The following is a 25,384-nucleotide window of genomic DNA, read 5'->3' as shown; positions in this document are numbered from 1 at the left end:
TGCCCTTTTACAGAACTACATATTCACAATATTAGAGGGTAGACCATTTTTCCAACATTTACACTAATCATGCCTCCCCTGTGGTCCAAGCTGCTGATGGGCAAAGGCATTTTACAGGGCCGACTTGCATTTCCTTGGTTTTTGAGTTTGCGGAGGTCTGTAGGGCACTGACCAAAAGCAAAAAGCACAAGGCAACAGGCCCAGATGGGGTTCCACTAACTGTTTTTACTGATACACCTGATCTGTAGACCCCTCTGCTTACCAATGTGTTCGACGCAGTTGCAGTGATAGCCCCCCCAACATGGATCACTTCTGTTACAATTCCTATCTATAAAAAAGGGGATAAAGCCCATCCTAATAATTATAGGCCCATATCTCTCTTAGATTGAAATCCTAAAGTTATTGAGCACATTTTGTTACACAGGCTGGAGGATTGGGCAGCTGAAAGCAACATTGTGAATTACACACAATATAGTTTTAAGAAAGGCATGAGCACTATAGACCAATGCCTCAATTTGGGTTTAGTTGTAGGCAAGCACACCATGGTTGAAAATGGATGTATCTATCTGTCCTTTGTAGATATAACTGCAGCAGTTGACGGAATTTCACATTCCAAATTATGGTCCATTATGAAACAGGCTGGGAAGGGAGTAGGGCATAACGTATTTCATAAGACAACTATATATTGACGCTTCTGTGTGTGTCTGTTTTGGTAAGGACAGGGAGTGCACTGATAATTTTAGCTTTAAAAGGGGAGTTAGACAAGGGTGTATTCTTTCCCCTGTTTTTTTTCTCCCTATATATTAATACAGTGGGAACATTTTTAAAGTTGAAAGCAAAGGATATTCCTTACATTGGGTCTGCCTTCTCCCTATTCTCTTGTACACAGATGGTGCTATCTTAGTGGCCAGAACAGGCTTTGAAGTTTAATTGATGATTTTATTGTATTTATGAATGATTTAGATCTGAAAAGTTAAGGAGAGTAAGACTTTTACATATAAGGCATATATAGGGCAGGTCTAGGACAGCCCTTAGGGCAGGGTGCACTGTATTGAAAAAGTTGAATATGTACTTTTAAGTTTCACATGTGCTGTTAGTTAAAACTTGTAAATGTGTTTTCCAATCTTCAAAGCCTCCATCTCTCATAGCATAACATTGGTGTTACCTTTTTACATTGAATATATGTTTTTTTTTTTTTTTTTAACAGATAGAAATATCTTGTTTGGTGTCAAAGGAACTGTCATTTAATACCCCCTTCCATGGTAAAGTCTGATTGTTAGACATGGCATCCTTGGCGTGGTTTCCACTTTCTTTTCGCCTCTGCTTCATGTGTTTTGAGTGTGTGATGGACTTTTTTTTGCTGTTTTTTGGTACTCTGGGCACTTTACCACTGCTGACCAGTGCTAAATTACAAGTGCTCTCTTTGTAAACTGTATGTGTAATTAGCTTTTCCACGATTGGCGTATTTGATTTACTAGTAAGTCCCTGGTAAAATACACTAGAGGTGCCCAGGGCCTGTGAATCAAATGCTACTAGTGGGCCTGTAGCACTGATTGTGCCACCCACATGAGTAGCCCTGTCAACATGGCTTAGACCTGCCACTGCAGTGGCTGTGTGTGCATTTTTAAACTACCACTTTGACCTGGCAAGTGTACCCAATTTCCAGGCCCAAACCTTCCCTATTTGTACATGTAAGGCACCCTAATAGGTCCTCTGTAGCCCCATGGGCAGGGTACAGTGTATGTTAAAGGTAGAAAGTGCACTGATGTGTTACATTTCCTGACAGTGAAATACTGCCAAATTCGTTTTTCGCTGTTGCAAGGCCTATCTCTCTAATAGGCTGACATGGGGACTGTCTTTAAATATCTTTTAAGTGCAGTTTCCTATTGGGAGAAGATTGAGATTTGGAGTTTAGGGTCTCTGAACTCACAATTTGAAAATGCACCTTTTGGTAAAGTTAATTTCTAGATTGTCAGTTTGAAAACACCACTATTAGAAAGTGGCCATTTTTTTGCTTAACCATTCTGTTTCTCTGCCTGCTTGTGGAATCCACGTCTGGGTCAGACTGACAGTTTGTCTGTGAATTCCCTCTATAGGGTGACACAAAGGGAGCTGGGGTGCAGCCTGCATATCCTGATGAGTCTCCTGGGCTAGAGTGGGGAGGGAGCAGCTGACACTTACATCTGAAAGGATGGGAAATGCAGAATCTTGTGAACAACAGAGACTTTCCTTTGAAGTTTGTCTAATTGAAAGGCAGAACTAGGTATAAGTAGTAGACCCAAACCCCTAGATTTTTAGATTAGTTACGGATCAATAGGAACCTCTGTCAAGGAGAAGAGCTGAAGAGCTGGAGGAGGAGTACTGCCCCTTTGTCTGTGAGTGGTCTTTGCTGGGTTGGCCTGCAGTTGCTGCTTCTGTCTGAGAGAGGACAAAGACTGGACTTTGCTGTGTTTTCCTGCTTGTGAAGTGTCTCCAAGGGCTTGGACTGAGCTTGCCTCCTGTTGTTAAGTCTCAGGACCATCAAAGACTTCATCTACCAGCACCTGGACTCTCTTGTTGAGACTCCTACCCTGTCAAGTGGTGTCCAATCCAGTCCCTGGGCACTTGAAAGGAGAAACTGGTGGAATCAAGACGGGAATCCATGCACTGGAGGAGAGCGGGAGAAAAATCGAGGCAGCATCCACCTTGCAGCTGAAAAATCGACGCACCACCTGTATCACGGCTGGAAAATCAATGCAACACCTGCTTGCAGCTGCCAAAATGGACACATCACCCACGCAGTGTTGCTCTTCACCACCCTGCACCAGGATTTTGCATGCATCATCACTGGGCGTCAAAACTACAGTGAACCTGCGCGGACACTAGTTTGCCTGTCCGGAAATCGACACATTGCTCTTCTGTGGGAGAGAAAAAACATGCATCGTCTACCCGACAAGAAAATAAATGACACACAGCCTCACTTATGAGTAAAGGATCAATGCTTTGCTGACTTTTCCAATGCACACTCACCCATGCAGCTTTATTTTTGACGCATACCAGAAACTTTGTGTAAAAACAACACATGAATTGATTTCTATGAATTAAGACTCTTTTTAATTTACTTGTGTATGCTGGATTTTTGTCGTTTTGGTCTTGTTTGATTAAGATAAGGATACATTTTGGCTATCTTTCTAAACTGGTTTTGTGTTCCTTTTGTAGTGTTATCACTGTGTTACTGTGTGTGTTGGTACAAATACTTTACACATTGCCTTTGAGATAAGTCTGACTGCTTGTGCCAAGCTACCAAAGGGGCTAGCAAGGGTTGTCCTAGGAGTGTACCTTCCTTAACCCTGACTAGAGAAAGGGTCCCTGCTTGGACAGAGTGCAAACTGACTGCCAACCAGAGACCCCTTTTCTAACACTTATCTTAAGCCACAATTCTGAAAATATTACTTTCAAAAAGTTGGCATCTTGTTGTCTCAATGACTTGGTGCCTGCGGCCTGTATAGTGGTTCAGCTGAGTAGGAGTAGTTGGTAGTTGGCCTTTGTGTATTCCTCCCAGACTCAGACGGTATCACAAAGGGATATATGGTTACTGGCAGGGTGGGCCATCCTGAACTAATGGGAAGGGCAGAGCTGTCACCGACCTCATTTGCACTTCAAAGGAGCTACCTCAGCACACACACACAAAGAACTTCACACTAGGTTTTTGTGACTACAGACAGCATAGGTCTAGTGCAGGGAGGAAGGAAATGATAGAATAAGAAGTGGGGGGGGTTCTAGAAGTTTCTCCAGCTTCAAAGATGGCACCAGGTATAAATATTGGACCCTAAGACAAACTCTTAAATACACTCCTGAACCTGTGGATACTACAGGCCTGCCCTGCTGCCTGATGTATGCCCTGCTCTCTTAGAAGAAAGACTGGATTCCGCTTCTTTTATCCCAGACTATCTGAAGTAGCTCCAGGGGTCAGCTGGCTGACTTTCTGTTCAGAGCAGTGGTCTCCCTGCAATCTCCCAGCAGAGCTGTGGCAACTGATCCTGCCTGGACCAAAACTGACTGGTCTCTGCAAGAGTGAGTCTCTGATTCCCGAAAGGCGCCTCACAGGTCCTCGGCTCTTGGCTGGTATCAGAATCAATTTCTTTGAACACAAAAGAACGTTTGTAAAGCTTTGGAGTCTTTATGACAGTCAATGGCCTGCTGCACCGAGATCTTGCTGTCCTGACTTGACTACCAATGAGAAGCTCGGGTGAACCAGACCCTTTGTGCTACAGTGACCATCAGAGAAAACCACCAATGCAAGATGTTCCAAACTTATTACAGCATTGATAGCCCAAGGTGACCGCCAATGTGAACCTCCAGGAACGATCCTCCTCACCACCAAACAGGATCTTCGCCCTACAGCGGTGACTATCTGCAATATCGTGACACAACGATCATCTGCAATGCTCCCCCTGCTCCTCGTGGCCTCCTTCACAGCAAATTGGCCTCTATTACTTTTTGCAACTACACTTCTATTCCATCTGATTATGTGCACCTATAACTCTATGACTCCGCCTGCTGCAAGCATTAAGTTTGAGTTCAACAACTTGGAAACCTCCACTGTGGCTGAGCTAAAGGAATTCCGCAGGGAGAGGGGCTTCCAGAAAACAAGTGTTTCAAGAAACAAGAGCTCCAGAAGGCCCTCAAGACCCACTTAGAGACCGGCCAGTTATAGGCTGCAGCACAGCAGAAGAATGAAAAGGTAAATTTTGAGGAGGAACAGGAGGGAGGGATGGAAGGGGAGGATGACAACCCGAGTCATCAGAAGGCTCTCTACCTACAATCTGTCCCTGGAGGAGCTGGAGGACAGGAAGGCAGAGAGGGAATTTAGGCTGCAGCTGGCCAAACTTAAAAAGGAGGCATATGAAAGAAAGGCTGAGGCAGGTAGTACCCTAGCAAAGGAGAAGGCATAAGTCAAAACGGCCCTGGAGGCAATAAAACTCAACCTGGAGGAAAACCAATAGCTGGATCGCAAAGCCAAGCAGGCCTCAGAGTCCAGCAGCAACTGTAGAGATTCCTCAGTGCCAGGTGGAGACTGGAGTGCCCACTTTACCAAGGACCTAGTGCCTAACTTTACTGTGGGGGATGATAAAGGTAAGTGGTTTGAGGTTTTTGAAGTTGTCCTAGAGATCCATAGAATCCCTGAGGAGGACTGGGGGCCACTCTCAGGGGTCACATTACCAATGAAGACAGTGATGCACTGTTAGATGTGAAGAATACTCTGATTAGGAAATATGGTCTCACATCTGAGAAGTACAGGAAGACATTTAGAGACTGCATGAATTTGGCCCAACAGTCCGTGATAGATTATGTGGACTACTGTTGTAAGGCACTGGATGGTTAGGTGAAGGGCAGTGATGTGAGCAATTGCCAAGGGCTGTACAATCTATTTGCCGGGGACCACATGTTCAACAATTATTTGTTGAGTTGCGCCAACACCTTTAGGATAGTGAGCATGCTGACCCCAGAGAGCTTGATAAAGAGGCAGACCACGGCTCATCACCAAGGTCCACAAGAACGTACCTGGGTAAGGCCTCCAGAAGGGTGGTTAAGATTTACCCCAGCAGAGTGAGGGGGAGGTCCAGGGTGACACATAGAGGTCCCAGAGTACATTGGGGGGAATGGTTCTCATGCCCCTTTTGAGAAACAGGGATGAGATTCTGGTCACCAAAACCTCCCCCACCCACTGGTGAGACCGCTACAGGCTTGACCAATGTGATCATAAAATTCTGCACATAGTTTATGAATACCTAAAAGTAGTAAACTTACACAAACATGCAAGTTTTTACCTTTGCAAATCAGACCCCAGGAGCCGGATGAAGTTCAATGCCTGAATGAGTGAAGTTACCCACTAGCTAAAGACCTACTGTCTGAAGCTGAACACGACATGACTGAAATTCTGATCTTAAGGAGCAATATTTTACCACGGAACTCTACCTTGTGGACAACAGAGCTAGGACTGACACCCACCCCTACCATCCACACCAAGAACCTGGGATCATCATTGACAGCAAAATCAACTTGAGCGTCCAAGTCAATGTTGTCACCGCCTTATGTTTCCAAAACCCAAAGATGTAGAGGAAGACTTTCGAAGGGCTCCAAAATGGCTCCCAATCAGCACCATGAAAACAGTCACATGCACACATCACAAGAAACCTGGCCTATGGGAACACCCTCTATGCTGGGATCAACAAAAAACTGACTGAACAGAAGGCTGAAGATCATTCAGAACTCAGTGGCCAGAATCATTCTCACCTTACCATGCCGTACTCACTTCAGACCACACGTGAACGAGCTCTACTAGCTCCCCATACATAAACAAGGACAATTTGAATTCCCCACTGCATTTTCAAGGCACTACAGAACACTGGCCAAGCATATCTCAAAAATCGCATTTCCAGACAGCGCTGCTTGTCCGGACTCTGCCACACACAAGCATACTGAAAAACAGATCCAGAGGATGAGCCTTGCCTACATTGCTTCTAAAGTGTGGAACAACTTGGTGCTACACTTGAGAGCCTTCTCTCCACTTCCTGAATTTCGCAAGAAACTGAAGACCTGACTTTTCAAATATTCTCACTGAGCTCTAGGTTCGGCTAGAGTTAAATCTACAGAGCACCAGAATACCTTCACAGGTGATAGTGAAATCTACATAACAACAAAACATAAAAGCAACTTAAGCATTCTTTATTGGCATGTAAACATTTTGCTCAACTTTCAAAGACATACATTTTTCCGGTAACAGACTGAGACTTTCAGCAAATGCACGTTTTCCTTTCCTTGAAAGTAGTTTTCTGATAAATGAAACATAATATACTTGTGAAATTAGACATATAAACCACTGCTGAGACTGCTATACTGCGAAGAATACAGTAACGCTGTAAAAAAAAATACTGTATCAGTGCGGTCCTTGATTATTCACTCGTTGCTTGTTTCGCTGAGGCCAAGGCAGATCGGAGGATTTCAATGAATCTGAACACGTCGTAAAAGGAATTGTAGAGAGGAGCTGGAGCCACGCGAAGTGCATCGGGTTCCCGCACATCACACTGGGAAGAAAAGAATATTCATTTATGTTCGCGAGCTGCAGATTACATTAATTAGTACGTAAGAAATAATTTCAGGCTCACAGAATGGTGTTTCGCCCTCATCCAAAAGTTATTCTTATGCCCACTACGACCATTCCACGGCCCTGAGAAAGTATGTTTTAACAAAGTTCTAGCAAGCCTGAACATTTTAAGGCTTCTAACTAAAGAGACACAATCAATATAATTGACTTTTATGCATCATTTAAAATAATCAAGCAAACCGCGAATTCGATATCCAATATCATTAAAATGTTGTAAGCTTGATGCATATAACTAGGCCTGCGAGGCATAAAATACATAACCAGTATTGTACCACAAAAAAAGTGCTCCAAGCAAGGAAAGAGGAAAGGCTTTGTATGAATTTCGGGGAGCAATTGAGAGCAACTGAAAAATGTACCACATTTTTATAACTGCAATGAACAATCAAAATGTCATACGTTATCAACCATTCGCGCCGAAATTCTAGTTTGGGAAAAGATGAGTGATGGTTGCTAGCCTTACTTCGCCAGTCATTCACACATTAGTTGTGTTATTGGAGCTTTGATTGCTAGAAATCTATTCTCTCACTCTGAGAAGAAAACCATGAACTCCACATTGAGGATTAGGGACAGAATTTATTAAAGTTATCTTCCATTGAAGGAAAATTGCTGAATTTAAGAACTTTTACCCATCACGTGTAGGATTCGGTTTACCCATTATTTTGGCTCATTGTGAGGCTCTGGAGACCATTGTTTCTTTTTGTTTTACGTGTGCATTCCCTCGAGTGCCCTGAGAGGGGAAAGGATAAATTATTCTCATGTTGATTTCAATAAAATATTTATTTGACAATTGTTTACAGAAGGTTTCTTTAACCCCTTGGCTGCCAGGCCTTTCCCCCCTCAGGTGCCAGGCCTTTTTGTGGCTATTTGGAGCAGTTCGTGCTTAGGCCCTCATATCGTTTTGTCCACATAAGCTACCCACGCCAAATTTGTGCCCTTTTTTTTTTCAACATTATAGGAATTCTAGAGGTACCCAGAGTTTGTGGGTTATCCTGAAGGAGACCAAGAAATTAGCTAAAATATAGTGAAAAATATGGGGAAAAAGGGCTGCAGAAGAAGGCTTGTGGTTTTTTCCCTGAAAATGACATCAACAAAGGGTTAGCTGTGCTAAAATCACCAGCTTCCCAGCTTTCAGGAACAGGCAGACTTGAATCAGAAAAACAAATTTTTCAACACAATTGTGGCATTTTGCTAGGATATACCCCATTTTCACTATTTTTTGTCGTTTCAGCCTCCTTCCAGTTAGTGACAGAAATTGGTATGAAACCAGTGCTGGATCCCAGAAAGCTAAACATTTGCAAAAATTAGACCACATTCTGAATTCAGCAAGGGGTAATTTGTGTAGATCCTACGAGGTTTTTCTACAGAAAAAAGCAGCTGAAAAAAATATATTGAAATTGAGGTGAAAAAACAGCAATTGTTCTCAACGTTTCACTCAGTAACTTTTTCCTGCAATGTCAGTTTTTTGAAGCAATATGCTGTTACGTCTGCTGGACTCTTCTGGTTGCGGGCATGCATAGGGCTTGTAGGTTAATTAAGAACCCTAGGTACCCAGAGCCAATAAATGAACTGCACCTTGCAATGGGTTTTTGTTCTATTGTAGGTATAGAGCAATTCATTTGCTGAAATATAAAGAGTGAAAAATAGGTATCAAGAAAACCTTTTTATTTCCAAAACGGGCACAAGATAAGGTATTGAGAAGCAGTGATTACTTGCACATCTCTGAATTCGGGGGTGCCCATACTAGCATGTGAATTACAGGGCGTTCTCAAATAGACGTTGTTTTTACACACTGTCTTACATTTGGAAGGAAAAAAATGTAGAGAAAAACAAGGGGCAATAACACTTGTTTTGCTTTTCTGTGACGCCCCCGGTCTCTTGATACAAATGGTACCTCACTTGTGTGGGTAGACGTAATGCTCGCAACAGGAAACGCAACATGGACACATCACATTTTTACATTGAAATCTGACAAGTTTTTACAAAGTGTCTAGCTGTAGATTTTGGCCTCTAGCTCAGCCGGCACCTAGGGAAACCTACCAAACCTGTGCTTTTTTAAAAACTAGACACCTAGGGGAATCTGACAGGAGCCACAAATGCCCTTCCACCCAGCTTTCCCCCAAGTCTCCTGATAAAAATGGTACCTCACTTGTATAGATAGGTCTAGTGCTCACGACGGGAAATGCCCCAAAACACTATCTGGACACATTGAAATGATCAAATACAAAACTACCTGTTTTTGCGGGGGGCACCTGCGCTTTTGGTCCTGGGCTTAGCAGCTATCTAGGGAAACCTACCAAGCCCAGGCATTTCTGAAAACTAGACACCCTAGGGAGTCCAGGGAGGTGTGACTTGCGTGGATCCCAAATGTTTTCTTACCCAGAATCCTCGGCAAACCTTAAATTTAGCTACAAAATAAAACTTTTCCCACATTTCTGTGTGGGATCACTGCACCGGGACAAATTTCTTACTACCCAAAGTTCCTCTCAGTCTCCCGGTAAAAATGATACCTCACTTGTGTAGGTGGGCCAAGTGCCTGTGACAGGGAAGAGCCAAAAACATATTGAAATTGAGGAGGAACCAAAGCAGATCCAAAAGAGCAGTTTGAAAAAAAAACATTTTTAGGGTGACAAGTCGGGCAGAATTTTTATAGGTATAGATGAGACAATGCTGGGTGGTAGGAATTTTGTGGATTCCTGCAGATTCCGGAAGGTTCCATCACAAAAATGTGAAAAAAAATTGTGATTTTCAGCAAAGTTGGAGGTCTGCAGGGCATTGTGGGTAAGAAAATGATGCGGGTGCATGTGAAGCACACCACCCTGGACTCACCAGATGTTTAGTTTTCAGATGTGTCTAGGTCTTGTGGATTTTTCAACATTGCAGCGTCCCAAAGACCAAAAAGTGCATCCCTCACCATTCCAAGTGGGATGATTTTGAAAGTTAGCCATGCTCTCATGGCCCAAATGTAAAACCAAAACCCAAAATAATCAAGGCCCATATTTATACTTTTTTACGCAAAACTGCGCTAACGCAGTTTTGCGCCAAAAAAATTAGCGCCGGCTAACGCCATTCTGAAGCACCATGCGGGCGCCCTATTTATTGAATGGCGTTAGCCGGCGTTAGCCGACCGGCGCTGCCTGGTGTGCGTGAAAAAAAAACACGTACACCAGGCAGCGCCGGCTTAGGGAAAAATGGCGTTTGGGCGTCCAAAAATGGGGCAAGTCAGGCTGAGGCAAAAAAATCGTCTTAACCCGATTTGCGCCATTTTTTTTGGGCGCCCAGACGCCATTAACATGACTCCTGTCTTAGCAAAGACAGGAGTCATGCCCCCTTGCCCAATGGCCATGCCCAGGGGACTTCTGTCCCCTGGGCATGGTCATTGGGCATAGTGGCATGTAGGGGGGCACAAATCAGGCCCCCCTATGCCAAAAATAAAATTAAAAAAAATACTTACCACAACTTACCTTTTCTTCCCTGAGATGGGTCCCTCCATCCTTGGGTGTCCTCCTGGGGTGGGCAAGGGTGGCAGGGGGTGTCCCTGGGGGCTTGGGAGGGCACCTCTGGGCTCATTCTGAGCCCACAGGTCCCTTAACGCCTGCCCTGACCCAGGCGCTAAAATCCGGCGCAAATGCGGGTTTTTTAGTCCCGCCCACTCCCGGGCGTCATTTTTGCCCAGGAGTATAAATACGACGCATATGCATCGCAGTCATTTTTTAAGACGGGAACGCCTACCTTGCATCTCATTAACACAAGGAAGGTGTTCACGCCAAAAAATGACGCTAACTCCATGAACTTTGGCGCTAGACGCGTCTAACGCCAAAGTATAAATATGGAGTTAGTTTTGAGTCGAATTTGCATAGAAAAAAACGACGCAAATTCGGAGCAAACGGAGTATAAATATGCCCCCAAATGTCCTCTTGCTTGCTGTGGGATAAGATGTTTTAGTGTGTTGGGGGAGAGCTGAAAGACTGTTACCCCCTTCAGTTGGGGTGGGGCATAACCATGCCCATACTGGTTGATAGCCACCACCACACTTTTTTTTTTTTTTTTTAATTCCCTGGAACCTAGTAGACTTGGGGGATGTGGATCGGGGGTAATTGTCCAATCTTCCCACTGGTGGGGTGAACATCTTTGGCCCCATTTATTTGGGGTGGGGTATGGCCATACCCCCACCCTATTTTGAAAAAAAAAAAAACTTCCCTGGTCTCTGGTGGGCTTTCTGACCCCCTTGGGGGCAGATGGGCCTTCCAAAAATAGGGGAGCGACCCATGCCCAAGGGGCTGCCCCTCCAAATAAAACACACACACTAATCCTTAGTGCGAAGTGTTTTCTGATAGAAATAGGCTAATCTGCACCCAAGGAGGGCAGAAATGGCCTAAAAACAGTGTGTCCTCCCCGGGGACCGACCATTGCCTAAGGGGTCACTCCCCTGATCAATATAAATAAAAATAAAAAGATCCCTGCTGCCTAGTGACTTCTGCTCCCCCCTGTAGGTAGATCGGCCTAATTAATATAGGCGAATCTGCCCCCAGGGGGGCAGAAAAGGCCTAGTAAAAGAATTGCCCACCGGAAATTAACCCTTGCCTAAGGGGTTGCTCTCCTTATCAATATAATTTTTTTTTTTTTAAAAACACTGGTGCATAATGGCTTCTGCCCCCCCCGGGGGCAGAATGGCGTAATTAATATAGGATGACCTGCCCTCGGGGGGGGGCAGAAAAGGCCTAATAAAAAAATTGTCCCCTGGGGAGTGCCCCTTGCCCAAGGGGTCTTCCCAATTATCAATATAAATAAAAAAATTAAAAAATCCCCGGTGTCTAGTGGCTTCTGTCCACCTGGGGGCAGATCGGCCTAATTATTATAGGCCGATCTTTCCCCAGGGTGGGCAGAAACGGCTTAATAAAAAAACTGCCCCCAGTGGAGCGACCCTTGCCTAAGGGGTTGCTCCCCTTATCAGTATAAATAAATGATAAAAAAAAATCCTTGGTGTCTAGCGGCTTCTGCCCCCGGGGGGTCAGAAAAGGCCTAATAAAAAAATTACCCCCCGCCGGGAGGGACCCTTGCCTAAGGGGTAGCTCCCCTTATCAACATATAAAAAAAAACATACCTGGTGCCTAACGGCTTCTGCACCCTGGGGCAAATCAGCCTAATTAATATAGGCCAATCTGCCCCCAGAGGTGGAAGAAATGGCCTCAAATAAAATGCCCCCTCTTGGCGAGCAGCCCTTGCCCAAGGGGCTGCTCCCCTTATGACAATATAAAAAAAAAAAAAGGAAAAAATACCCGGGGTCTATTGGCTTCCTGCAGCACGATCGCTATGCAATCGTGCTGTAGGAATGCACAGAGAGACATGAAAAGGGAAGGAAAAGCCTTTCCTTCCCTTTTCATGCTTCTCTGCCTCCTAACTAATCAGTTGGTGCGCTGACCTCATCAGACGTCAATGGGGGCGGGGAGGGGTTGGGTTGGAAGGGAAAGCGCTTCCCCTTCCAACCCTGACCTGGGGGGTGACGGGGCGGCACTCGAGGGGAGCACTAGTGCTTCTCCCGAGGGCCGGTCCCAGGTCATAATGGTTACGTCCGTGGCGCCTCAGTGCTGTGCCATCAGACGTAACCATTACATTCTTGGAGGGGAAGGGGTTAAAGAATGCGCTAGTTTTTGCCATAGTCTGGTATTGCAATCATTTTAACTTATTGTCAGTTGCTGCACTATACAAATTCATCATGATTTTCTGGAGTCTTGTATGTCCTTTAGAAGCAAGAACCAGGATAATAAGGAAAACACGTAGCTAGGGGAAGCAAGGGCACACCATATAGGGGGCAAAATAGATTATCTGAATTATGCTGCATTGCCAAATCACAACCACAAGAGACCTACTTACATAGACTCACCTAGACAACAAACTAAAACCCGTGCTCTTTAATTAGTGATCATCAACCCAGCAGTCTGATATGACATTCAACTTAAACATCCAGCAATGCAATCTGCTGAACCCCCTCTGTCACTCACTCACTCACAGAAACACTGCACTGAATTGTGAAAAGTACAAGTGTGCCATTGACAGCCCACAGTCTACCAACCACACGTAAGCAGGCAGACAAAGCTGAACTGGTTAAGTGGTATGTCACATGACGCACACCCTGTCTACCATACAATCCTCAGATATAACTCTAAAACATTTCATCCTGGGCATTGTAAGTTGAAGAACTTCCAAATAGATGATTCTTCATGACGAAGCCAACAATCTTAGACATATAGGGCCTTATTTACAAGGCCTTTGTGCCACCATTTTGTCATTTGCTTTTGACGCAGCTGTGGATCTAGCAGTGATTTACACTGCTCCAAATTTACCAGATGATGTATTGGGCCCAATGCATCAGTTTGTAAACCTTTGCTTCACATTATACCTGCTCCAAGTAGGCGTTCTCACGAGAAAAGCCACGCAGAACTGATGCAGTGAAATTCACAACATTCCACTGCGTCATTCTGCGTCTTCACTGTACCAGTATTTTACTGTCTGCTCGGAGCAGGTGTAAAATTGATGCAAGGCTTTTCTCTATGGAGAGAACACTAGTCCAGCAATGTGTGAGTTGAGCGCCAAGAGGTGTGTCACAATTTTTGACTCATCTGTGGAAAAGTGTGCCATGGAGCTCTGTATTGTAAATACAATGAATCAATAGCGTTGTGAGAGGATCGTAGGGCAGGGCTAGAAATCTGATGAATCGGGCTAATGCATCAAATTCTTCTAAAAGAGGCCTGTATTTCAAGTTTTCAAGGAAAAGGCAGAATGGTCCAATTAATTGGCAGGCAGGAACTATTTCAAAAGTAGGATAACATAAAGTTTGTGGCATTAAAAATAAAACATTATTAAAAAATGACAACTAAGTTCACAAGCATAAGAAAGACAAACAATGAGAAAGCAATAGGATGTTATGTGATAAGGCAGGCAAACACAGGCATGGACAAATGGGATTTTCATGCCTTAGCACATTAAAGCCTGATAACTTTTCAAATGTCAATTTTATTTGACCAGTCTATTTCTCTGCAAGTGTGCCTGTGTCACGTGTATTGTAACAAAGGTGCATTCCTTCATTATGCTCATGGTCATCCAATTTGTTTTCCTGTCTCTCCTAGTATGATTCTGTTAAGTGTTTTTTTAAATTCCCAGCTATGCACAAGAACTGTAAAAAATTAACACTATGGCCCTCATTACGACCCTGGCGGTGGGTGATAAAGTCACGGTAATACTGCCAACAGGCTGGTGGTAAGTACCGCCAAATTATGACCATGGCGGTTATATCTTCCATAGACAGCTAATGTACCACAACAACCACCATGGCGGAAACAATAGCCACCACGGTGGTAGCCGCCAACAGCCATGCAGAAGACAAAGTACCGCCCACCATATTTTGACCCTGCAAACCGCCACCTTTTCCGGAGCAGTACCCATGCCAACAAAAGCCTGGGGTGAACAGAGCTCAGAAGTGAAATGACTCAACATTGGAGACACAGGGAAGAACCACGCCGCCATGGAACCCGAACTACAAGTTTTGCTGATGATCTTCTATGTTATGCTCCACATGGAACACCAACACTGACGAAGACGACGGCTGTGAGTACACCCACCTAGCACACAGGGGGGAGGGAGGAAAACGACAGTGACACACATACATGACACACACCCGACACAAACACACCATACACACAACCAGCTGCACTACAAAAACAATTTGGCCCCGAAAATTGGCAGAATAATGCACGGACAACAGGGATTGACTAAAGTGACTGTAATCAGATCAACATCAAAATGAATAATTCAATTTGGCAATGAAACAGATATGTACACATGCACAAAAAAGGGACACTGCCCAGTCCAAAGTTCAAAGGGCCCACATGGCCACAGGGCACAGTCTAAGACCCAACTCGAATCCTAAGCACATTCGGATAGAACACTACAAGGGCCTCAGTTTGCAAATAGGCAGGCACCTCGGGGGGCACCTCAGCTGGATGCGGGAACAAGCCCACTGGTTCTGGAGGGGACAACATGCCCACTGCTTTGTCCTGGGGAGTGCAAGGCCACAGTCTATTGAGTGGGTGACTTGCCCACTGGTTCTGGAGGGGGCAACATGCCCAGTGCTTTGTCCTGGGGAGTGCAAGGCCACAGTCTCTTGAGTGGGCGTCTTGCCCGCTGGTTCTGGAAGGGGCAACATGCCCATTGCTTTGTACTGGGGAGTGCAAGGCCACAGTCTCTCGAGTGGGTGACTTGCCCACTGGTTTTGGGGGGGGCAGCCCGCATAGTAGCCCCTGGAGTGTGGACTACATGGCGTCCACCAGCAGTGATGGGTGCATGGTGGTGGTGGCTTGGGGAGGCTCCTGTTCAGCCCCTGCACTAACTGATGGCTGCACATCCACAGCTGGCGGTGGGGACCCCATGACAGCTGGTGGTGGTGGCGGTGCTAGCCTGACAGTTTCCGCTGGCATAGAGTGCCTTGTCTCCTCCTGTTCATGGCTCGGGGATCTCTTACCCTTCCTGGCAGGGGTGGATGGGCTCTTCCCCTCTTTGCTTGGCAGCGCACGTTTCTTCCCCTTCCTCTCAGCTGGTGCAGCCTCCTTCTTCATAGCTGGTGTAGGCTCCTTTCCCTTCTTCACAGCTGGTGTAGGCTCCTTCCCATTCTTCACAGCTGGTGTAGGCTCCTTCCCCTTCCTCACAGCTGGTGCAGGACTCTTCCCTTTCATCCCTGGTGGTACTGGCTCCTTCCCCTTCAGTGTCGTAGGTCTTGTATCCTTACCACCACGAGTAGGTGATGCTACCACTGTCCCCGTACACTGTTTGGCTGAGGTTCTGGGCTGTGTCCTTGGTACCCTGCCCATATGTGCAGGAAGGGGGGCAGGGAAGCGGTCAATTTTGGAAAGGAAAAGCTTTTTAGGGATGTTGGGGCGGAAGGAGAAAGGAGCAATGGGAGTGGAGGATGAGGGAGTGGTTGTTGGAGGTGTATGTCAGTTGGATTTGGGTGCAGGTGCATGGGCTGTATGCTCATGTGAGTTGGATGGCTGTTGGGTGTCTGAGTGCTTGCGTTTGTGTCCTTTGGGGGGGAGACAGACACGGTGGGAGAGGACACAGGGGACGTGTGCATAGATGTTGTGAAGGTGTCTGCCAGTGAGGTGTGTGTTCTGCTTGGTGTGATGATGCTGGTAGTGGATGTTGATGTAGTGCATGCAGGTGTGAGTATGAATGTAACCGGGAGGGAAGTGGAGGAGGAGGAGGGGGAGACAGTGGAGGCTGTGGATGTTGTTGTGTCTGCAATGGTATGGCGTTTGTGTGAGTGCCTGTGGGATGAAGTGTGGTGCTTGTGTTTGCCAGTTCCACTCTTGGGTGTTGCCTTTTGTGCATGCTCGTCTTTTTGTGTGCTTGGGATGGGTTGGGGTTGAGGAGAATGGGACTGGGAAGTGAGAGCTGGAGGGGGGAATGTTGAAACAAGGACAATGACTAGCATCAGTGAGGAGGCCAGAGCCTGAATCGATCTCTGTTGGGCCCCCAATCCACTGTGAATACCATCCAGCAATGCATTGCATTGCTGCATCTGGGATGCCAGTCCCTGGATGGCATTCACAAGGGTTGACTGCCCTACACTTATGGATCTCAGTAGGTCAATAGCCTCCTCACTCAGAGCAGCAGGTCTCACTGGGGCAGGGCCTGAGGTGCCTCGGGTGAATGAGATGCCCACCCTCCTGGGTGAGCGGGCACAGGCAACTAGCTGAGGGGCTACTGGGAAGGTGATGCTGTTATGGGGGGTGGCGGCTGTACCTGCAGCTGGGGTGGTCACAGATGTTTCCGCCACCACCAGGGAGCTCCCATCGGAGGAGGTGTCAGAGTCTGTGTTGTCCCCTCCAGTATCTGCCGTGATGCTCCCCTCGTCCTCCGTCTCACTGGTTCCCTTGGCGTTAGTGGACTCTGCCTCCATGGTCTTGTGGGATGCAGCTCCCTCTGTTGCCGGTGCCTCTGCTCCTCCACCAGATGATGCTAATGGACATAAGGACAGGATGTCAAAACAAGAAAGAGGGGAGAGCGACAAAGGATACACTGGGTCAATGACTGCACCAATGCCACTGTTGGCATACGCAGCACCCTCACACACAGGGAACAGGCCTACGCACTATGCATTTCACTACCAGTGAAATGGCTAGTCAACAAGGCATGAGGAGGAGCACACACTGCCAACTGCAGCACACCTGTGACCCGCACAGCGCTGCCTAGAAGTGAATACTAACAGGCTAGGTTACCTGTATTTGCCATGCACCCATTATCCTTCAGAGGATCTGCGTTGCTATGTCTGGCATTAGGGGCATCAACTAACACACAACCACTACGCGGATACCACCCACCAGCCAGCCATAAGTTGCAATTATACCACTGTGCTTACCCCCTTGTGGCTGCTGTGATGCCGTCAAGCACCCATCCAGCTCAGGGTAGACCACAGCGAGTATGCAGGCCATTGGGGGTCCAGGGTCTGATGGGCACCCCTTCCTTGCTGGGAGGCCATCCCCAGCTGGGCCTCCACGGTTTGCCGTGCCCAGCATCTCAGGTCCTCCCATCATTTGTGACAGTGGGTGGTCCGCCCGCCATAGACCCGAGGGTCCGCATGTCCTTGGCGATGGCACACCATAATCCCTTCTTTTGATGGGCGCTTACCTGTGTAGGTAATACATACAGGAGAACTCCATTAAATGAACTGTCCAGCCTGTCACACACATGACCCACCATACCCGATTTTATCAACATTGCAACACACATAGGCCAGTTCAAAACATGTACACCGCCAAGAGAAAATACCCCCACCCACCCTTACACAATGCCTTTACACACATCTCCATGCATTCATGCCACATGCATCATGCCCACAGTGTACTCACCTGTTGGTCTGGAGGCCCATACAGCAGTCTGTACTGGGGTAGGACCCCATCCACCACTCGCTCCAATTTCTCAGGAGTGAAGGCTGGGGCCCTTTCCCCTGTCACATGGGCCATGGTAGGTTCCAGACACAGGTCACAGCAGCACATGCAGTGTAGATCTTCTCCTGTGGAAGGTCAGGAAGTGATGATTGAGAAATAAAATGGCAGTCACGTTTGCGGTGGTGTATACTGTTACCGACGACGTACATCCCCATTGGCCACTGCCCCCCATGTGGCCCAATATTATCCAATGACGAATTGCACAGCGGTTCACGACCCCCTACTGCCACGGTGAACAACATCAGCAGAATTACCTCACTTCCACTTGTCCCTACACACAGGACAGGTGGTTGCCATTTCGTGCGGGGGAGCAGGCCTATTGATAATTGCTGCATCAAAGCATGAATAGGCACATACTTTTAAATTCCACTGTCCCAAAACATGATTGCACAATGTGGACTGCTGTTGTGGTATAGTTGTTCAAATTGTGACAGCATACTCACTCTTGTGTCCCTAAGATACCTACCGCTGTGGATAAACAGGAGATGGAGACATACCCCGTGTACAGACCCCTGGCTACACTGGAGGACAGGCACATAATGCTCACCTATAAACTGAACAGGGCCACAATCACAGAGTTGTGTGCCGAGATGGAACCTGATCTGATATCAGCTATCTGTCATCGCAATGGGATCCCCCCTCCCGTACAGGTCTATCAGTGCTCCATTTCCTGGCAGCTGGTTATTTCCAAGTGACAGTGGGCTTGGCAGTAGGAATGCCACAACCAATGTTCTCAATAGTGCTGGCAAGAGTCTTGTCCGCCCAGGTAAAATACACGTGCAGTTATATTGCATACCCCCAGGTGGAAGAATTGGCCACTGTGAAGGCTGGATTTTATGCAATGGGACATATCCCCAATATAATTGGGGTGATTGACGGTACACATATTGCGTTTGTCCCCCCGCAAAATGGACAGGTGTACAAGAATCATAAGAATTTCCACTCCATGTATGTGCAGATGGTGTGCCTGGCGGACCAGTACATCTCCCACGTCAATACTAAGTATCCTGGGTCAGTGCATGATGCCTTTGTCCTGAGGAATAGCAGCATCCCAGATGTGATGGCCCAACTACAGATGCATAGGGTGTGGCTTATAGGTGAGCCTTGGTCCCCACCCAGTTTATGTTGGTGTAAGCCTATGCTGTTGGCCAAATAGGATAGTGTGCGGCTAAATGTTGTCCCTCAATATTTGCAGGTGACTCTGGTTACCCAAACGTATTGTGGCTGCTGACCCTGTCGTAGTTTGGACTCTTGCTCTGAGTAAGACTGCTGGTTTAAGGATGACAGTACTTTTGTTTGTAGACGACTACGTCTTTCCTACAAGTCGTAACTGTTGTCCCAACCTTACCGGCTCACTAGCAGCACCTCACCAGACATATAATAGTAAAAGGTGATTCATGGCAGCCGTTACGCATGGACTCGAGAATAAGATATCTCAGGGAGTGTCATGGTTAAACGGAGATTACCCTTTTCTCACAGATATATTATGTCTCATACAAACACAGGCAATGACACAGATGCAGTAGAGTTACAATAGTTTTTATTTAACATAACTGCAATTTGCGATAAGTTGCATGGGCTGCAATGATTAGGATAATGAATGAAGCAAGAAACAGAATTGTGAAGACAAGACTCATTGTTATAAAGATCCCCATCATCTTGCAATATGTAAGAACATATATGAGATGTAATATGCCCTAATACCCTAATGTGAAAAGGCCTAACATCCTACCTAAAGGAGAGCTGGGTTTGTTAAACCTAATCTGCCAATGCCATGTCCATGAGAGGAGCCCCCAACCCTTGTTACCTTGGAATGAGGTCTCTATCTCAGACTCCGCAGGGACACGAAGACTGGGTCAGCATCAAGACGACTGCAGCATCGGTATCAGCGATGGTGGCGATGGCCTCTGGTCGGAATCCCTCTGATTATCTGTCTAAAGAGTGATGTATTTATACAGATCTACAAGGTCCCCTGACGTAGATGTGTTCCTAAACAATAGATAACAGACATGTTTGGGACGGCAATTAATATCAACAATCCCTCGAAAGTATAGAGAGGGAAAATCCCTAAGTGTGAACACCTACTGTTTGTTTGTCTTTGGTGCTTGATCTTGACGCCTTGGCACGGTGACACTGATAATGTTACCCATAACAAGTGGCCTAACTATAAACAAGGCAGCCATCTTAGAAGAAACACATAATTAAATGGGCTAAGACAGAGCAAGCTAAGAAGGTTAAAAGTCACTAGGTGACGGGGGCATGAGTCTGCAAGCCAGAGGCTAAGCTAACTCCTGTTATCCCATTAAAACGAACTAGGATTCACTACACCCTCCCCATTGCCGTAACAGGTATGATGAAGGTACAGGAACCCAAATGCTAAAACTCGCTTCTGAACTAAAAGCTAAAAGCAAAAACAAGCTAAAAAGCATGTGTTAGAAATATGTTAAAACAAATCTGTTAAAATACATACAGAGATGTTAATGTCAACTATGACAAGTACAGCATGTAACAGCAAATGTGAATTTAAATGCATAATTTGGAATCGGGAATGGCAGGTCAATTCATCAAATTATTTGTTATACACATGATCTTGAAGAATGTCATCGAAGTCACCAACCAAGGACCTCAAAAATGAGTCAACATCGTCCGATGTTAAGTCGAGTGCTGGGCGGACAAACGGATCCACAGAGCAGATGTGAGCCATATTCCTTGGTGTATCGTTATCCGTTGCAGTGTCCTCATCCATGGTAGATCTCACAACGGAAGGCTCATAGGTGGCCTCGCGGAGCAACCTCAGTCTCAAGGGGCATGACCGTGTATGAACCCTCATCGGGGACATCAGCAGTTCATGGTCCACAGGAGATGTCGGTGCAACAGCAAGACAGACCATAGGCAGATGTTCAAAGAGACACCATATGCAGCGGAAGACTGGTTGTACACACCAGAGAAGGGGCCGAAATGACAACGACCAGTCAAGCTCCAGTTCCACCAGCAAGGGTGCACCGAAGATCCGAACCATGCACTCACGGCACAATGGAGTTGGTGGGAGCGGCTCCATTGCTCTGCGTTGCTGGAAAGAAACAACCACTGCGAATCAGAAGAAATAGCAGTAGTAGTCTGCCAATCGAAGCCAAAATTATTGGAAAGCCACCAAACACACTTGAAAAGAGAGAATGGATGGCTGATGGGATGACTCCAAAGACAGTCTGGAAGATGGATACAAAATCAGACCCGACAGCCTTAAAGAAATGAACAATCCCAGTGGTGCTCGAAGCATTAAATATTCTGGATACCAGCTCTCCAAAGTGTTTGGGGAAATTAGTATTTCAATGTGATTGTATCTCGGCTAATGATCTCGCAATCTGAAGAGCATACGTCTCTTTTGCGGATGTCAAGGTGACCTGTTTCTGAAACAGTTGCACCTTTAGCCTACATTAATAGAATCTATGTGGCGCCACATGTCAGATACTTTTATCTCTCTTGTGGGGGGAAACAAAACATGGCCACAACACATAACGACCTTTGTGACCGAGATTGCGTAGGCAATTCCAGGTCGCATGCCGCAACAACTTTGATCGTTCAGTACCACATAACTTCCATTGGAAATTACATGAAATACCGGGCGAATCAAAGGGACGGGAGTACCCTTCAGAAAACAGGCCAAATTCGCGACCCCCACATTGCAAAGACCGTGAAGAGACACCTGCTTGCATATCATAGAATGACGAACAGCAGTCTCACATTCGCTTCCGTTAAGAAAGACTTCCTTTTCGCCGCTCAGACATCTATAGGCAAAGGGCAACTCCCACTCTTCCTTAATAAAGCTATCTCCAAGTTGCTCATATCTTCCCACTTCAAGATGTTTCAGGTATCTCGAGAAACGGAAGGTCGAAATCGGTAAATTAATAATGCCATGTAAGAGCCAGATAGTAGAAGGACTCTCTGCTACCGTGAAGGGCAACTTATCTAACTTCTCTACTTGAAGCAGGGTGAAACTAGCCTCCCTTTTAGCCATTGTCACTTGTTTCTTGGAAAAATTAAAAGCAGTGAAGAATTCACTCCCATTAATATACTTCCATGGGATGTGGCCACTTTTCAGTGTCTGTAATGTCCAAAGTAGCTGCATGATGGAACGCAGCTGTGTTTGCCCATGATATAACCGGGACAAGTCTGGCTGAGTGATATCAATAGCAGACAACACTATAATTGATAGTGAATAAATCCTGTATTCATGCCGTTGTCGACGACAGCTAATGTTTTTTCTAAATTTTCTTTATCTAGTTGCCTTAAACGCGCAGCAGCCTCAATCTGGGAAAGTTTCCAAATTTCATTGTACATAGCAAATAAAAACCTTTTTGAGTGCTGTTTCCTAGGACCCAGCAGAAAGTCCTGCAAGTCTATAATTTCAGAAACAGTGTTCAGGTGTTTCTTAACTGCGGCTAATGTGTTAGCTTATACCCATTGCTGGCACAGCTTACCCACACTGTATGTTGTAACTATACCTGTATGTTCACCCGATATGAAGCGAGGGTCTGGCCTGTTAATTGAAAAACCCCCTGAAGAGTTCAAAAAACGCGCTTGACACTCATTAGTGTTGGTAGGCCATATTAACCACCCGCCGGGACTGGAAAGTGAAGAATTATATGTACCAGCCTTAACTATGGCGTCTGGCCTTTCCTCAGTGATATTAAGGAAGCATTGCCAATCCTTAAACTTTGCCGGAGTAGGGATACTGGGCGGGTTCAGATCTTTAATTTTTGCTAACCCCAGACAGGATGTCTGCTCAATAGTGTCATTTAAGAAAATAATTTGCACAGGAATCAGGCATGCTTGAAATAAAACCTCTCTGCCCTGTATTTGCCAATCATGTGTTCCCCATACACTTTTCAAGTCGATAGTGCTCTTCCAGTATTCGTAACCCTCAACTGCGAGCCGGGAAACAAAGGGATCTGAATATATCAATTTTGTATCAGTTAGCAAAAAATTTCTTATTTGTGCCGGAGGTATTTTAAAATAATATGACTCTGCTTTTCTTGTATCATGCCCAGAAAGTATGTAAATTTATCGCTATAATACTTTGGACTCCCCACCTGTGGTGTAGAACAGTGTTCCCACTGTGCGTAGTTCAATACTGGCCTGTATCTAGTGGCACGGTGTAGGTAGTGACGTCCCCAATTGTTATAGCAGAACATTTCCCCATAATTCATTGTATAATCATATACATCATCACTTTCAAAGTGGAATAGTCCTTTATTTCAGTTAGCATGGAATCAACTGTTTGGATATCCCAATCATCAGAGACAACATCAGGTGTAATTACATCAGTCATTGACATTTTGAACACTATTGGTATTTGAATAATTTCTGTAGGCCCGTATATCTCGAATGGAACTTTGTCCCACACAATCCCATCAGTAATTGGTATTGCTGTAATATTTACATGGGACAAATCTCTTCGGACCTTATGTGAAGAATGATGCGGTGTTAAAACTTCATCAATAGGCTCCAGAGAGGAGCGATCAGCAATATGGTGACCATTTATAAGTAAAAAGAAAACAGTCACAAAACCAATCCACAAAAATAATGCAACAAATGTCAAACAGAACCACAAGTAGTTCCATGGGTATATCAAATAGTTATTTTTAAGCCATCGATACAGCCTAATACCTTTTGAAACATTGTCAATCACAGTAGCGGATGAATCTGAAGAAAAATCATCAATGTCAATGAAATAACCACTAGTAGTCTCTGCAAACACAGGAGCTGATGTACCCTGGTCCATTGCACGTGGAGGCTCTTGGTAGACAACGTCATTAGTCGTTGAAGTGTTTGTGTAAAATACAGCTAAATCTTGAAGCGGGGTGGTCACTGAAGATGTGACTGGAACCAACAAGAGTTCATTTTCCGCCCTCCCCATGGTCGAGGAGGTGTCTGGAACTGCAGTCGACATTGTTGCATAGTCTGTAGTAGTGATGTTCATCCTACTATGTAGATGGATGTCCTGTTGGCTAGTGAGAGGGGATCGGGAACCACCCAAGGGACCTCCTGGTCTACTGTGAAGGATAGGCCACATGGTGTAATTTGATGTCATCAATGGAGATGAATCTGTTCGTCTTAGAACCAGACAGCGGTGGTAAGATGACAGTCCTCGTGCCTTGTATTCCCAAGACTAGTACAGGTGCTCTGTATGATTGACTGAACTCCTTCTTCACAGCGATCTTCTCACAAACCAGATCCCAAACTTTAGGAATCCAGCCAGTTGAAGTTTTTGCCAAATCCCTTATTCCTAAGGTGGCAGCACTTGCAGATGATTTATCATCACAAAATTGTTGAAGCTCCTGTAAAACAGTGAGATGTTCTTTCATGTCACCATACTAGGGGCATCAAGATCTGAGATATACATAGGTATCCCAAAGAGAACCTCATATGGAGAGCGTCCCCCCCAAGGACCATCTTGGCAGATTATTCAGTGCTCTCTGGACCCCATATAGGTGGTGTAACCAACGGCGGCCTGAACCTAATACTGGAGCTGTTAAGGACTGCTTTAGATCACGATTCTGCCTCTCCACGACTGAATTTCCCTCGGGATGGTATGACGAGGAGTAATGGAGTTCAACACCCATCATCCCCATGGTGTCCCTGAACGCCTTCTAGGAAAATGCAGGGCCCTGGTCCGAATGGAATGCTGCAACTGCATATGTACCAATAAAGATCAGCAAGTCTTTTATAACAGTCCGGGCGTCAGCCGACCGCTGTGGCCATACCCACAGGAATCTAGAACATTAATCTACAGCTACTAAAATGTATTTGTATTCACCATCAGGCTGTAAGGGACCACAATGGTCCAGGTACACACACTGTAGTGGCTTGTTGGACACTAAGAAGGATGTCTGCTGTGGGCGTATGATATTAGAGCCCTTGATCTGCTGGCAAATGTCACAGCAAAGGACATACTGCTTTGTTCGTCTGCATAGACCAGGCCACCAAAAGCGTTGCTCTAGGAGTGTTATAGCCATAGCTACAGATGCTTTGGCCGCTTCTTCAGCCAATGTACTACCGGTAACATGTACTACTACACGTTGGTGTCCCAATGTATGGACTACATGGACACACAGTAGCTTATCCTTAAGATCAGCCACCCTCCCCCACAAACTTTTGTGTTTAATGGTGTTCCCTTTAGAATCTCTAAACCTGTTCAGTTTCCAATGATTGAGATATTCATTGTATGACTGTACGC

General features: G+C 45.7%; 1 protein-coding gene across 1 annotated transcript in view; it reads right to left on the bottom strand.

Moving 5' to 3' along the window:
* Window positions 1-6,687: 6,687 nt before the first annotated feature.
* Window positions 6,688-25,384, bottom strand: part of KYNU (kynureninase) — a 915,617-nt gene continuing 896,920 nt past the window's right edge. Inside the window, exon 14 of the mRNA XM_069225084.1 lies at window positions 6,688-7,067. Within this exon, the coding sequence (XP_069081185.1) occupies window positions 6,936-7,067 (132 nt within the window). The 3' untranslated portion in view covers window positions 6,688-6,935. The remainder of the gene's footprint in view (window positions 7,068-25,384) is intronic.

The sequence above is a fragment of the Pleurodeles waltl genome, chromosome 3_1 (genome assembly GCF_031143425.1).
Source record: "Pleurodeles waltl isolate 20211129_DDA chromosome 3_1, aPleWal1.hap1.20221129, whole genome shotgun sequence".
Taxonomy (NCBI): Eukaryota; Metazoa; Chordata; class Amphibia; order Caudata; family Salamandridae; genus Pleurodeles; species Pleurodeles waltl.
The sequence above is the reverse complement of the archived record's forward strand: the minus strand, read 5'-3'. Positions and strand labels throughout refer to the sequence as shown.